Source organism: Urocitellus parryii, chromosome 8 (assembly GCF_045843805.1).
Source record: "Urocitellus parryii isolate mUroPar1 chromosome 8, mUroPar1.hap1, whole genome shotgun sequence".
NCBI lineage: Eukaryota > Metazoa > Chordata > Mammalia > Rodentia > Sciuridae > Urocitellus > Urocitellus parryii.
The window spans coordinates 7,419,849-7,435,741 of NC_135538.1; the positions used below are offsets into that span (position 1 = coordinate 7,419,849).

The 15,893-nt window shown below is 53.9% G+C and overlaps 1 protein-coding gene across 1 annotated transcript in view; it reads right to left on the reverse strand.

The window, feature by feature from the left end:
- Igf2r (insulin like growth factor 2 receptor) overlaps positions 1 to 15,893 on the reverse strand; it is a 94,812-nt gene that overhangs the window by 39,686 nt on the left and 39,233 nt on the right. Inside the window, exons 11-22 of the mRNA XM_026393164.2 lie at positions 14,064 to 14,228; positions 11,970 to 12,110; positions 11,191 to 11,334; positions 9,826 to 9,963; positions 9,129 to 9,276; positions 8,455 to 8,632; positions 7,553 to 7,668; positions 7,039 to 7,207; positions 5,428 to 5,607; positions 4,681 to 4,782; positions 3,403 to 3,504; positions 1,081 to 1,276 (exon numbers count right to left, since the gene is read on the reverse strand). Of these exons, the coding sequence (XP_026248949.2) occupies positions 1,081 to 1,276; positions 3,403 to 3,504; positions 4,681 to 4,782; positions 5,428 to 5,607; positions 7,039 to 7,207; positions 7,553 to 7,668; positions 8,455 to 8,632; positions 9,129 to 9,276; positions 9,826 to 9,963; positions 11,191 to 11,334; positions 11,970 to 12,110; positions 14,064 to 14,228 (1,779 nt within the window). The remainder of the gene's footprint in view (positions 1 to 1,080; positions 1,277 to 3,402; positions 3,505 to 4,680; positions 4,783 to 5,427; positions 5,608 to 7,038; positions 7,208 to 7,552; positions 7,669 to 8,454; positions 8,633 to 9,128; positions 9,277 to 9,825; positions 9,964 to 11,190; positions 11,335 to 11,969; positions 12,111 to 14,063; positions 14,229 to 15,893) is intronic.

The window sequence follows — 15,893 nt, forward strand, 5'->3', positions numbered from 1 at the left end:
AGCAGAACCTTCTGCTCCCTTCCAGACAATAAATTGGTGATGTCTGCCAGGATGGCAGCAGCACTCTTAGCAACCACACCACACCACCGTCTCTACCCAAGTTTAGCAAGGCATGATGGCAAGGGTTTAACAACAGCAGAGGCTGTGACACTGGACATGTAGACTCAAAAACCCAGCTCTGCTGCTCACCAGCTGTGTGGCCCTGGGCAAGTTTCCACACCTCTGGGGACCTGAGGATGAGTGTGTTGGCAGAGCCAGCATTAGAATCCCAGAAGTCTGGATCCTTACTTTCATGCCACCCAAAAAGCCATCGCCTATGTCCCCAGGACGTGGCCTTTCCAGTTTTCATTACTGCACGTATAAAATGAGGCCAGGGTTAAGCAAGAGGTCATAAACACGAGGAGGATAAGACTCACAGAGCTGGCATGAGAAGGCACCAGACAACGTACGTACAGCATTTCAACACAGGCCTGGCACACAGCAAGTACTCTACATGCAGTAGCTGCTGTTGTCCTGGCCCAGCTGCTGGCATCATAAGGGTCATGGGCTCGATCTTGCACTTCATGACCCAAAAAGCGCCAGTGGTTTCTGCTGTCCAACACAGGTGCAAAAAGGAGCAGAAATGCTAACAAATTTACACAGCAAAATTATATTTTAAGAAACCATGAAGATCGAATGGAAAAATCAGAAGCAAGAAATTAACTTAGGAAAAAACAGTAACTTTTATGATCTTCATCCCTACCCCTCTCTACTTCAGTACCTAAAAGAAACGTGATAACGGGTAAGAGAGTCCACTGGGAGAACTGGGGGTGCAGGAGAAAGGGATGCCAGGGGAGGGGAAGGAAGGACAGCATCTTGGGGACCAGGAACTCAGGGCCACCTCTCCAGAATCTCAGAATTACACTGAAAGGAGCTAGTTAAGGCACCCATAGTGAGAGGCGGCCACGTGCATGTACAAGAGGCCAGGCAGGAGAGGGGCAGGCCCCCAAGGGAACAGCAAAGGTGTGCTGGCAGCACAGACTCAGAGAGGCCCGCTGAGGCGCGGAACCCCGTCAACTGAAGGACAGAGCCCAGGCTCACCTCGGTCAGCAGGAGGAGCCCCTTTATAGGTCAGGGTCAGGAAGCCCTCAGTGGACAGCTGGAGGCTCTTCTCGAATCCAACGGGCCTTTCCGGCCTCAGGTTCTTCAGCTCTTCTGTCTGGGTGGCTGCCTCACAGCCAGAAGCTGGTTTCCCACCGAAGGTCCCGCAGAGGGGCATCGTGCCACACACGTTGAACTGGAGGCCAGAGGGCAAGAGCCGGGCAGGCCGGTTAGGCTACAGGGCTTGGCACAGTAGGAGCCTGGCAACCTCAGAGCCCACTGGACATTGATTTACCTACTCGCCACGTTGAGGCATGAAATCCTAGTTATTAAGTATGGCAAACATCAAAGTCTAAAGAGCAACAAGTGTTCTTTAAGTGTTAGTATACGCGGTTTTATTCATCTACGCTGCCCTGTATTTATAAAACGCATAAGATATATGGCATGTAGCAATGTTCCATATATGATGGAGGAAATATGATAAGCCATAACTTGACAGTATTTTTAATTATATCAGAGGAAGTACACATAGTTGGAGTCTTGTTAATTACAAGTGAATACAAATCGATGTCCCTAAATTTCTTTAAGTTGACACAGTTTCAGTAAAATTAAATTTATTGTAGTTATGAAAACAAAACTATGCTCTTTGATATGAAGATCCATAAGGGAAAAGTTCTCTCTGTTTATGTTAATAGACAAAGAATTCAGAGCTCGTGACCACACGCAGCAAGAGTTTTTCCTAAAGACTGCTGTTGCCTACTTGAGAGAGAAAATAAGTGCTAGACCTCACCCAAGTATTCTAACAGCTTTTGGGGCCACATCCAGGGGTGTGTGATGGTGCGAATTTGAAGCCAGTTCCCCTTTCTTCCTTCTAAACCTCCCCTACGAGCCGACGGCAGAGCTGGGGGAAGCTGCGGGCAGCCGCCAGCCCAGCTGCCCAACACCTGCACACCCTCCAGTGCAAAGAGGCTGGGTCAGGGCCTAGAGAGGCCTCCCGTGGCAGCTTCAGGGCCCAGGAGGTGCTGGGGAGCATCCAGGACAAGTGAGTCCAGCAGGACAGGGTGCAAGAAGCCATGCAGAACTGGCTGGTGGACAGTGACGTCCACACTGTGGCTCCCTGTCCTGGAACAACGCTGGAGCCTCGAGCCCCTTCCACCAGCCAACTCTACTCCTACCTCTGCCACCCACTGTCTCTGACATTCCTGATATTCACAAGCTGCCTCCTAATGCCCTGGGCTTAGGTGCACAAGGCAGGACCTCTCTGGGCTGTTTCTAGCATGTTCTCTATGGGGTTCTTGGTCATCTCTCCAAGCATGCTCTCTGCAGTTCAGTGAGGTTCTCACCTTCCTCACACCAGTGCAGGCAACCAAACACCCTCTCCCTTTCCTTCCCCCATCACATACCACCTGGTATAAACCAGACTCTGCAGTAGCAGCTACTCTATAAACCAAACAGTACCAGAACTAACACTTGGGCCATTAAACATTTGTAGTTCGGTATTATGAAATGGCAACGACTCCGGATAACATGCTGGAAAAGGGGGTGGGGAGACACCGCCAGAGCCTGTTCGGGGGCAAGGCCTGGCCAGTCTCCCTGGCTGGGGGCTGGGCTGTGCGCCCTCTTGCCTGTGCTCTTTCAGCCCCAGGGACCTCCTCCACATCCAGTTACTACAGACCAGTTCTCAAAGCACATTACAAAAGTAGACACTGATCTAAGAATTTAAACCAAAACCAAGATGTCTGGAAAGTTTTCTTCCCTGCTAGTGGTGCTACTTACAAAAGAACAGCATTAATGTGGAGATCGTCCTCCTTAGAAACCCAGGCAAACCACAGGAACTATTTTTGAAGAAAGTACTCTCAGAAGAGCCTAGAACACATTCATCTATGTGGTCTTCCTTTTACGGGACCAATAAACCACTGTTTTCTCTTGACCGGAAGGTCTCCAACTCACTGCTCATCCAATCACCTGGAGGGCTTGTGAAGCCCAGCTGCTGGCCCAGCCCAAGGTGACTCACAAGGTTCAGGTGGGGCCACGACCTGGACTTCTAACAGGCCCCAGGGATGCCGCCGCAGCAGCTCTGGGGACTGCTGCTGGACACAGCACTGGGTTGAGAGGACACCGTGCCACATGGGAACCGCTGCAGGACAGCGGTCACTGCATCTTCCCCTTGAACCTGTACTTCCTCATCTCCTGGGGGAGGATGCCATCATAGTGCCTGGAATTCCTGAGGACACCTACCACCCCAGGTCACTTTCTCAGGGGACTTTAATGCACTGTCTCCTTGATTCCAAGCAAATTAGGAATTCATCATATCACTCTCACCACAAAGGTCTTCCCAATGCCCGAGACCACGTATCCTTGGGAGCTGTTGAGTGGGTTGAGATCAAACACAAATCCGGTGTTGGGGTCCCTTATGGAGCAGGCCTACAGGAGGCAAAACGGGGGGAGGAGAAATTCAGTCCAACTCCTCAGCAGCACGACAAACACGGCACCTTCAGAAACGTGCCGCTGAGCTCTGCAGAGCTTGCTCCCCAGTAACTTTAAAATCCCTACTAGAAAGGCAGCCCTGAGTGCACCCACACCTTCCAGTACCGTGCCTTCCCCACACCAAGCGCAACAGACTCAGAGGTGAGCAACTTGCTCAAACACTCTTGAACCACTGCATGATCTGAATAAGCAGAGTATCGCTAGTCCCCAGGGGAAAGGTAAGCGGGAACTACCGGCGACTATAATAATTCCTTTAAAAACCATCTGAAGAAATCCTGAGTTCTGTTTTCTGTCTCTGAATTATTCAGGGAAAGAAAGGTACTGATGGCATGATAGGATAACTTCAACCACGTTCCCTCCTCTTAAGGTGTGAGGAACTTTGCCATGGGCTTCCAGTGTCCCAGAAGCACTGACCACAGGTAAGGTGCCTGGCACCCGGTGTTCCCATCCTCATGGTGCACCTATGAGCAGCACCCTGAGCTGGGTTCATCCATGGGGACAAGCCAAGGTCTCTGCCACCAGCAACTCTGCAGTCTGGGGAGAGGTTACCAGGAAGGGAGGGAAACAAGCCCCACCACAAGGAACCGCTCTGTGCAGACCACTGCCCTGGACAGGTAGAGCCCACAGCTTGCTGCCACAGGACAGCATGGACAGCATGCAGCTGGGAGGAGCAGGGCCAAGGCCACAGCAGCAGGACCAGCCTGGGCACTGTGGCAGTTGCCAGCCAAGGAGGAGAGAGCTGGGAGGGAGATGAAGGGATCACGAGAGCCAGTGGCCCACAGCCAGGGCTCCGCAATGTTCTAAGATGGAGTGACATTCGAGCCAGCCAGACCTCTGTGGGGATGGAGAGCCCCAGGGCCCACCGGGTGGGTGTTGCTGCCACACAAAAGAGCCGGGCGGAGAACGGAGGAGCTACAGCGAGCGGGAAGCAGAAGCAAGGCTCCTGTTTCTCATCCTGGATCTGGGCCTCCAGCATGGGGAGAGATAGCAGGAGGGGCTCCAGACACCTGCTATCCATCAGAGCAGATGCAAAGTGGGCTGGTGCAGAGCTGAACACCAGGGGACCATCAAGCAGGAAGCTCAGCGAGGGGCCAGGTGGCAGGCAACACGTACCTGGTCGGTGTCCGTCATCGTCTGCACAGGACAGGCAGCCTCCGTATTCCACAGGAAACTGACCACACATCCCCAGTTGAGAGAAAATATCGGGTGGGTGTTCTGAAAGGTCAAGTGCAGGATAAGAGTGCAGAGAACCATCATCTAGCCAACAGAGTGCCAGAGCCACCGAGGCCAGTCGACCCGCCAGCATTCCCTGTGCACCAGGTGGCACGGGCACTATCTACGTGTGACTTGCCATCCTCAGTTTACCCAACTGACTCGGGTATTCAAAAACCCACGGCCCTGCTATATACATAAAGCTCCCAGTAAAGGAAGCAACTGGGTTTGGGATAATACAAAAAAGTTCTGGACACGGGTCCTCGTAAGAAACGCACCACACAAGTACTTTATGTTTCTTTTCCTTTTTAAAAATTTTTTGAACTAGGAATTAACCCAGGGCCACTCTACCTCTGAGCTACACACATGCCCAGCTATTTTTATGTTTTGAGACAAGGTCTTGCTCAAAAGACCCTGAGTTGCTGAGGCTGGCCTGGAATGTGGGAGCCCGTCTCAGTCTCTTGAGAGGCTAGGATTAGAGAGTACACCACCGCGCCCAGCCTTAACGTTCTTACCCAAAATGTCTGAAAGGGTGTATCGTGTCCTTTACATTTTACCATGATGAAAAACAAACGTCACTGTGACTGTACATCATGACCCGAAGCATGTTTCTGTGGCGTTCTCCCCCGCCCACCAGCAGCGCCTTACCAGGCTCCCCCTGGAGCAGATGAGATGAATCCTGGTGCTGTAGGTGGTCAGCTGGCCATCGCTGGTGGTACAGGCCGAGCCGTTCACGTACTCCAGGAGGAGGCTGCCGCTCTCCTCCACCACGGGGCCCGCCTTGGCAACTCCCAGGTTACTGACAGACACCACCTCGGTGAAGGAGCCCTGCAACACCAGTGGGTCAGGCTCCCCGAGGACAGCCAGTCTCCCCACAAACCACTCTCATCTGTGGTGGACACGCCCACAAAGTCGCCCTGAAGTACTGCTCCCAGGGTGTTGGGCAGCCTATCTGCATCTCACCTAGGCCAGTCTTACACCCTGTGCACAACCCATCCTGACAGGTCCACTTGAGGCTTGGACGTGTTAAATGACTCGTCCAAGGGTGTCCTTCTAACAGGTGCAGGTGAGGACACAGACCCCAGTCCACCTGGCACCAGACGCGGCCTCTGCACTGCACCCCCCGCCCACTCCACCTTCTGGTCATCTCAGCAGGAGGCTGAATGACAGGATGGAGCATCACCTTACTCATCAACCTCAGCTAGGAACACGCACGTTGGGCCACTGTGCATGTCTGAGAACCACCAAGGAAGCACTCTGTACGCTGACCAGGGGGTTATAAATGACACTGAGGAAGCCAATTCACAATGTGGAACTAGAAATGAGGACTGGCGATACTCCGAGGTCACTGCTCCTACAAGGACCACTGCATGTACACAAAAACAATTCTTTCCTGCCTGCCTGCCTGCCTATCTACCTACCTACCTACCTACCTACCTATCAATCATGCTGAGGATCTATTTCTCTATCGTGCTGGGGGTGGATCTATCTACCCATCTACCTATCGTGTTGTATCTATGTATCGTGTTGTGGATCTATCTGTTATGCTGGGGATTGATAAAAATCAATCAACCTACCTGCCTACCTACCTACCTACTTACTATGCTGAGGATCTAGCTACTTATGTGTTGTGCTGGGGATCTATCCATCTATCATGCTGGGAACTGAATGCAGACTTCATCTGAGCTAGACAAATGCTCTGTCACTGGGCTTTATCCCCAAACACCAGGAACTCAGCTCTTAACCACCAGAGTGCCATTAACGTGTGCCAAGGAAATGCTCTCCTGGCTGCTGTTTTTAAGGCAGGCACCCCTCACTGTGAGGGTCACCATTCACAAGGAGGTCACTGAATCCAACTGGATGGCCAAGGGCAGCTCAGCAGCAGGAGTGAGAGCTATGCCTGGATCTAGAACATCCACACAGCTCCCCAGACTGATAATCCCCTGGAGGCAGAAACTCTTTTACAGAAGCCAGCTGAACCAGACACTTGAATTCAGGCCCCACACCATCATTCAGAGCTTTCCTCGCCCTTTATTTGCTCAAAGGTGGACAACGCACTGGCATTTTCTTGAAGTTTCAAATCTGAACAGACTCAAATATGACTCATTCTGTGCAGGAGGCGAGTCAGTTTCCACAGGGGCCCGGTCTTATGCAGAGGGCTGCACCTGAGCAGCCAGGCCAGCTGTGATCTAGGGTCCCAAAATGATCACTAAGCCATGCACTTAAGGGGGACAGGAGACACAGGGAAGACAGACTCACCTGATCTTTCTCATACTTCATCTGGCAGGCGGATGTGTACCGATCGCAGCCGGGCACAGGATTCAGGGGCCGACACACGTTTATGTAGTACTTCCTCCAAGTGACATGCTCCCCTGAGTTGTCCATGGCATACCAGTTCCCTCCGAGACCACCTTCAGACTTTGCTAGACTGAAATTTCAAGAAAGATTGTGCTTTTAAAGAGTTTGCCCACTGCATGCAGGTATTCCTAAGGAGAGAACCTATCAGTGAACCACACTTTGCTAAGACGCACGACTGGGGACACAGGCTTGCGCTCGACTGTCACCACGCTCTGCACAGCCTACCCCGAGTCTGCTTCAGTAAGCCCCCACACCTCGCCAACCACCGATTTAGACACCAAAGCTTCAGGCTGAGGTCTTGCTGTAGCACAGAGTGGGCAGCACTGCTAAATCTACCAGAGCCAACGTGACATAAGCTGGTTACATGCTCACTAGCAACATTTAGGGGACTTCGGCAAAGAGGGCCAGGCCTCACCTGGACAGATCGTACTGCTCCAGCGTAGAGGGGTCAGTCACCACACACTCCAGGGGCTCCTCTGGGCAGGCGTAACTGGTGTACCACCGAAAGTTGTAGGTAGAGCTGTCCTCTTCCTAGTGGAAGACAAGGGAAGAGCCATGCATGGTGCTACAGTTAGGAGACTGAATGTCCCCCAAGGCCCATGTGTCCAGTCTCAGTCCCTAGTTTGCACTAGTGGGAGGGGTGGACCTTTAAGAGGCAGGGCCTAGTGGAAGGGCTTCAGGTCACTGGAGGAGCGCCCACTACAGGGCTGTGGGACCCTGGCCCCTCCTCCATCTCTCTTGCTTCCTGACTCTGCCACACACACTACGCGATGTGTCATCTCGCCAGAGGCCCAAATCAATGAGCCAAACAGATAGAGACTGAGGCCTCCAAAACTGTGAGCCTCTTCCCTCTGCAGACTGATCATCTCACATGTTTGCTTTGTAGACGAGAGCTGACCAGCACAGGTGGCAAAAAGAAATGTTATCAAAGACAACATTCAAAATACGACAAGGGTGTTGTTTTAAATGAAAACTCTATGAGAGAAAGTCTCCTTCATCCACATCCTTTCATTTCAGTAAAGAGAAGACGCCCACGAAGATGGAAACTCAGCCTCGGTTCAGTGGAGAGAAGGACGACTTCTGATGCGTTTGCAGTGTTATGCCCCAAACCAACGGGGTTGTAGGCAATCATGAGCGTCCGGCCCACTGAAAGCCAGCTTAACAAATGGACAAATACTGCCTCTGCACCCTGGCAAATCTGGAAGGAATAATTAAGATGATTTGGCCAGAAAACCAGACTATTAATAGCTCTGCTTCTAAATAAAGGGTCAACAGGCTCAAATGTCCCCAGGGAAAACCACACAGGACAGCTCCTACCTGGTATTCAGGGAAACCAACTCCGGCTTCTCGATCGCAAAGAAAAGTGATGAGTGTGGCCCTCGGAGTGTGCTTTTCGTTGTTGTAGGGTGTGCCGTCTCTGTAGTTCAGCTGGATCATCCCATCGTAGTACGAAAGCTTAGCATTACTCAGTCCCAAGTTCCACGACTTCTTATCACTGAAATAAACACAAGAAATGTCTCTGAGCAAGCCCTAGATGAGCAGATGCATTCTCAGGTCCATGTGGAGTTGAAGGAAGGGCCGGTGGGCAGAGTGGGGAAGCCCCCGCGAGCAGGACTCGGGCTGCCGCCCGCGGGAACCCCACAGGGAAAGAGGGCCTCCCTTGCCCCCACAGGACCCAAACCCACTCTTAGCGCCACTGGCTCAAGGTTCAACTCACTGCATTTCACTAGCACCACACAGGAAAGAGAAACGCACACAGTCATGTTTAAAATGTGCGAAATAACAGAAGTGGGGCAAGCGTAAGCCCCTCCTCGTCCCCTGGGATGTGGCACGCGGTCTCTCTAGCAAGTAAGGCTCCCGGCGTCCCACACTGAGGTCCTCTCAGCCCTTAACGCCTGCCGTGGAGCAAGAGTGTAGGAGGTGTCCGCCTACTCCTGAATACATGTCCCTTTACACAGAAGGCCCAGAACAAACGCAGAGAAGTCACTTGCCTCTTTGCCACCTGGCAGGCCCCGGCGTCTGGCTGACAGGAGTCCTGGGACACTGCTCCACAGACGTTGATGTAGAAGTCATACTCGGCCGTCTCAACTTTATAGGCACCATTTTTCTTTGTGAGCGGTGACAAATTAAAAGAAAACCCTAAGTAAGAGTTCAAACAATAAAAAGCATGTGAGGCCAGTCGGAAGGGAGTCGGAAGGGAGTCCTCGGGGCAACCTCACCCCACAGCGGAAAGGAGATGACTCCCCAGAAGCAGCCGAAAGGCAGCTTCAGCAGCAGCCTGTGGTTACCAGCGCTTCCCCCTGGAGATGGAGCCGACACACACCCCCTTCACTCAGTAACCTACAGCCCGACTCAAAGCCCACAATCGCCATCTCCCACGCCACAGTACATCCGAGCAGGATGACCACAGTCCAACATCCTTCTTGCAGAATCTCCCAGGTAGGATTCTGGGCTAGGCCTCGTACTAAAGCCTTCCAAACCTAAGCCATCCCTCGTGTTCCGAAGGTGTCGCATGCAGCAAACCCAACTCGACCACGAACCCAAGGCACCATCAACAGGTCTAGCCCCGACATCAGACACACAGGGTTTTGGGCAAATAGCATTAATTAAACTCTAAAGCAGGTTCCCTCTAAAACACTCACAGAAATGTTCAGGAAAAATCTTTAGAGGTGCTGCTGAGACACACACCTGCCTGGGAATCAAAGACGGTGCAGTTCTCCCCTTCTGTCCTCGACAGCACGCAGGCAGCTGCCGTGTGCCACTCAAACTCGTAGAAGCAACCATCATCCCTGGAAGCCCTCAACACTGGGCCACTCTCCAGATCACCTGCATCGAGAGAAGAAACCTATCAACCTGCTTGTTCTGAAACATCTCTCCTTACTCTTGCTTTGTTAAAAGCAATCTGGAATCCCAGCTACTCAGGAAGCGGAGGCAGGAGAACTGCAAGTTCAAAGCCAGTCTGGACAAGACAGTGAGACCCTGTTTCGAACTGTTTTAAAAACCTCTAATGGGCTGGAGATGTAGCTCAGTGGTAGAGCACCCCTGGGCTCACCCTCTGGTGCTGCGTGCACACGCGCATACACACAGCAGACTAGGGAAGGACAGTGGGAAATGAGATGCAGCACATTCAAGGACAAAGGGTTGATCTTACAAATACTGCATGACTTGGCTTCTGTGAAATATCCAGAACAATCAAACCCAGACTGGCAGCTGGGGGCAAGGAATGGAGAGTCCTTGTCCAGTGGCACTCAGTTTAACTCTGGGAAGATTAAAAGTTCTGGAGATGGCCTCCAGAGGGATGCGAAAACAGCGTCATGTGTTAATGCACTGAACCATACGCTTCAAGATGGGCCAGGTGGTAAGTTTTAGGCTATGCATATTTTATCAGAATTTATAAAAGTGATTAAAATGTTAAGTTTCATGTAACATACATTTTACTACCAAAAAATAAACAAGAAAAAAAAAATAGTCATAGCCTTTAATCTTCTCCCACTACTAGGAATTTATCCAAAGGAAATATTTCAGTGGGAAGTCGATGGAGGGTGCAGAGAATCAGTTCTCAGCACTAGAAACATGCCAGTAATCCAACCATATGGGAAATGTTTAAAAACAGAGAAACCATGCCATATCAACAAGGCAATCCCTAAAACCAGAGAAAACCGGGCAACACAGAAGAGACAGCACTGAGGAAGTTAAGGCAGGCGAGGACATGAGACCTCGACTCGGTAAGAACAACGTCCACCTGTTAAATAAAGGTAGGTAAAGAGGAAGGCTTTTACATGGTGAGACTGTGGTTCTTTCCCCTGGAGGGAAGATTCTCCTCGTTGGCTGAGCACTCCGTCTCTGACCCTGTCTCAGTCCTAAGGAACAGGACACTGTGCTCAGGACTCGTGTGGAAAACAATGTCCCAGCTCCCCGCTGACACCACATGGTTTCTCCGTTTCTGGGTTGAAGTCCAAGACCCTCTGCAGGGAGCAGGGGACAGGGACACAGGAAGCGTAACACCCCTCTGGCCGATGCCAGGAAACACTTCTTTTTCCTTAACACCTTTACCTGGCTTGCACACGAGTGTGATGTTAGTCGCTATCTTCTTGTCACCACCACAATCATCACCATCTGAGTAAGAAAGCTGGATGTTTCCTTTCTCTTTTGTGGGCGAGGAGACAAATTTCCCCAGATTCTTGCTTCCAGTCTTATCTGGAAAAGAGAAAGCAAGAGGAAGGGAAAACATGGTTCACAAGGGTCACTAGGGGCCAGGAGGCTCTGGGGTGCATCCCATATACAGTTCTCTATAATGTACTAAAACTCTGCTCCAAGTCCTGCTGAGACTCCAACAGCAACGCACCTGCCTGAAGGCACACCTGCCCGTGCCCTGGGGCCATCCCTAACATCCACTGAGCTTCAACATCCGCAGTGGAGTGTCCCTGTTCGCCCCTCCTGGCCTTTTCAAGCGTACCTTCAACAACAAGCTACTGACACACTGTGCCCCTGATGAGACGTCTCTGTGTGACGGCCACGGGCTGGAGAGGGCAAAGGAACCTGGGGCACAAGTGCCTCCCGCGGTTCTGGCTGCCGTCCACCAAGCGTTTTCCAGTGTGGTCCCTTCTGTCCCCACCTACAGCTTTAGCCAAAGTCAGGTGGCTTCAGCCAGCCTCAGGATTTGGAGGCACCCAGCAGGGCCTGACGTCTGTGTCACTGAGGCTGCTTCTCCACCGTCTCTATGTGGCACCCAGACAGACAGAGCAAGCTAGACGGACTTCAGCAGGGTCTGAAGCAGCCAGGTCCCGCCGCCCACCCTCCCTCAGGAAGGGGGTCCCCGGCACCCAACTCACCCACGGCACACACAGCAGCGTCCTCGGGGCAGCTTGTGGCCTTGCCCTTTGGCAGCACCCTGTGACACACATTGATGAAGAAATGCTTCTTTTCTGCTTCCGTCTGGCTGCCCACCACGGCTTCCCAGTTCTGTTCTGATTCTGTAACCAAGGCAGGGAATTGGTTCTCCGTGGGTCACAACACAAATGGTGACCGGGCTACAGGTCAAGAGACCAGAGCTCACTAAGCTCCTGGTCAGGAGTCTCAGGCACGCCCACCTCTGAGCCCTGGGAAGGTCAGAGCACAGGACCTTGAAGGACTCCGCTTTCTCTGACGGTGACAGAAGTGAGCCAGGCCACCACCGGCTCAGAACAGGCTCACAGGGACAGGGAATTAAGAAGCAAGATTCTCCCAGTCCCCACAGTGCAAAAGCAGAAACTGAGAACCAAATCCAAAGCCAGCCGGTCTGGGGTCTAAAGAACCAACAGCCGTCGGTAACACAGCCAGCCTCGGTCCTGGAGAGGCCAACGCTGCCGAAGGAACCTACAGCCTCTGGGTAACGGCGAGGGGCAGGACCGAGGAGTGGTGCCGCGGAAGTAAGCAGGACACGTAGGGTCACCAGATCCAAAGGCGCCAGCCTGCTGCCGGCCAACAGAGGCAGGACTCAGCTGCCGTCAAGAACACAGCAGCACAGAGGGCGGTCACCGCAGGCAGGGCACCCCGCTGCCAAAGGAGAGCCTGCAGCCCAGCTGGGGAGGCCCGTCCTCTGGTGTCAATGGCCTGAGGAGCCATGCAGACGGCAGGGAGTGCGAGGCCCCAAGTGCGGCGCTGGGCTGCAGTGCAGGAGGCCTGCGGGGTCTTCGACGGGGCTGCCTGGGCAGCAGGCAGGATTTCAGCTCTCACCTCACAGCTGGCTACACACAAATGCTACCAACCCTCCAGGTTCCTCAGGACCAGGGCTGGGCTGGGAAGTCCGCCCAGTGCATCCCGCGCAGCCCCTGCACTGTCTTGTCTTGTCCACAGTGACAGGACAAAAACGTCCACTCCCGGCACCTGCCACCAGCTGGGCGCACTGCAAGGAGCTCCAGCCTGGAACCGTCAGGCAGTCGCCCTCAACGCGGCCACACAAGTCCTCAGCCCGGTCTCTGACCCCAAGGTCACCACGCTGTGCTGTGCAGAAAACCCATCTCTGGTAGCGCACACATGGAACTGAACCCGGCTCTGGGCTTCCACCGCCCAAGCACAGGGATCACGTACTGCAGAGCAGTCTGCTGACTGGGCTCAGGGCAGAGTCCTTGTGTCTGCATTCAAGGAAACCCGGCCCCCACAGAGCGGATTCCCCTCGTGGTGGTACTTCTGAAAGGGTCTCAGAACACAGTCACATCTGCTGGTTACGTGACTCTGTACAACTCCTTCTCCACCCTACAGATGCCACGGCTCCCGCTTACCCAAACCAGAGCCGCTAAGCCCAGGCGCCCCCTCTGCCTGCGAGGTCACGCCACCTGCCAGAGCTTCCGTTCCGATGACCCCGCCCCCTCTCTCCTGTCAGATGCCAAGCCCCACGAAGGCAGAGGCGCACTGTCCAGGCCCGTCCTGCTGCCTGCCCCTGAAGCCCATCAGGCCTTCCCCAGGACAAGGCCCACCACACTGACCCACAATGATGCAGTTGTGTGCGGCACGGGGCAGGGCTTGTGACCCCAGGTCAGAGACGAGCAAGAGGCAGAGGAAAGGGCATCGGCCATGAGCCAAGACCCAGGTCCACCAGCCTCCACGGCCCCTGAGCCCACGGAAACCTTGCTGGGAGAACCAAGCACTTTTTACCAATGTCTCTAAGCACAGAGTACAAGGTGGCCTAACACAACAGGCACAGGGCCGTTCTCATTAAACTCTGGTAAGATGGGCCCAGATAAACCAAGGAGAAAATGACAGTGCTGGCCTTGAACATGGGTGGTTCCACCTCCCACATCCATGCTCCTTATAATCCAGACAGCTACAAAAGAAGTGAAGAAGGGGTCGTGACGCAGTCGGTGATTAGAAACAGTCACAGTGTCCCCACGTATTCAGGGGTAGTGTCCTGGGAACACAGGGCTGGGTCCGCATCGGGGGAGTGCTACCTGAGTGGCGGGCCAGCGCAGACAGGTCGTAGCGCTTCTTCCCATCGCTGGCCCCGCAGAGCAGGTCTTCCTTCTCCTTGACACAGGCGTACCTCGTGTCCCAGGTGAAGAAGTAGGTGCAGTCCACCTCGCCGGTGAACACAGGCTCTCCCTTCCCGTCGTTACCTGCAGTAAGAGGAAGCACCAAGCCCGGTCACCTGAGCTGCGGGACACCTGCACAGCCAGCAGGAGCCACCCAGCGGTCAGTCAAAAGCCCCAGGCCTGAGGGATGTCAGGGCCACTCCAGCAAGCCGTGGACACTCAGGCCCTCGCTGGCCAGCCTGCGCCTTTTCTTCTTGGTGGAGTGGCATCAAGCAGCCTCACAGAGGGCCATAGCAACACGGTTGAAGAGTTGAAAGAACAAATAAGGACCGTGCGGGCAGCAGGGTCGCACCTGCCTGCAAGTCCCCATGGACCCCTCTGTGTGAGACCAGTGGTCCACAGAGAGGAGGACGGAGAGCAGAGCTCCGGGTCCCAGAGTGCCACTGTATGAGACTGAGCGAGACAAGTCCCCAGGACTCGTCCCTACAGCGAAGGCCAGAGAAGAGGGCACGCTGGCAGCGGCTTCAGCTGAAGTGCACAAGACTCCACGAGCCAGCCCTGCCATGAGCCGAGGCCCAGGTCCACCAGCCTCCACGGTGAGAGGCGCCTCCAGGTGCTGCCGGCGTTCCTGGGACTTGTGTTGTCCCCCCGTACAACAGCCACCGCCACCTCCTGCACCCAAGCTCCCCGTCCATCAGCAGGGACAGCTCAGTCCAGTCTGAGACTTCCTCCAGGCCCCGTAGCACAGCACTCTCCACAGACCCTCCCCTGCCAGAAACCCCCTCCTCTGCTGCTCCCTCTTTCCCAGCCCCGAGGGTCTCGTGTGATCGGCCTCCTTGGGGTCTGGTGTCCTGAGCTACTGAGTTTCCAGGGAAAGGAAGGAAGTTTTGTACCGAGGGGAAATGACGTTTCACTGTGATTTCTAGTGACTCTTGAACGCTGCACGTGCCAGCCATGACACCTAACCTGTCCCACAGTCTGAGCATCTCAGTGTACCAGGGCCAGCGACACAGAGGCGGGACGTGCAAAACTTCATAGAATCAGGGTCTCTGTCCTCAAAACCCTTCGGCATAGGGACAATTCTGGCCCCACTGCATCGACTCAGGGTGGCTAAATGACTAGTCCACGGCTTCACGGCTGGAAAGGAGGGGGGTCCAGCATCACACTCAGATGCTCTGGCCCAGACCAGCTCATACCACAAGACGGGGCCTCCCACTCTGCCTGGGGCTTTGTGTCCTCTTCTCTTTCTTTGTGGTTCCCCAAGTCCTGGGTCCATTGGTCGGACGGGTGGTTTGGTTCTGTAAGCACCTTATGCCATTCTCTGCACGAAAGCTGACTCCCTCCTGCTCTCCGGGGCACAGTCCAGGTCACAGACGCTGCTGTCCCTCACCAGGACTGATGTGTCCTGTGTGTGACTGGCTCACTAGCAAGCATCCGCTCAGTGCCTCCTCCCAGCCTGCCCACAGAGCCTCTGCAGGTTTCATCCTGCAGGAATGCACCCTAAGCCCCCAGCCATCTCGCCACGTGAGGTCTTCCCGAACGGCTCCAGGTGAGCAGCGACAGACTAAGTGAACCTCAGAATGGTTCTAGAACCCATCCTCCTAATGAGGCTTGGCCCCTGAAACCAGTGGGCTGCAGGAAGACTCTGTCCGCAGTACTGCTGCCATGCACCTGACCGGTCTTGTTTAACTTCTCCAGGAATTTTAGCTGAATAGAAACCATAACTGCCTTCCACCAAACAGGGCCGTC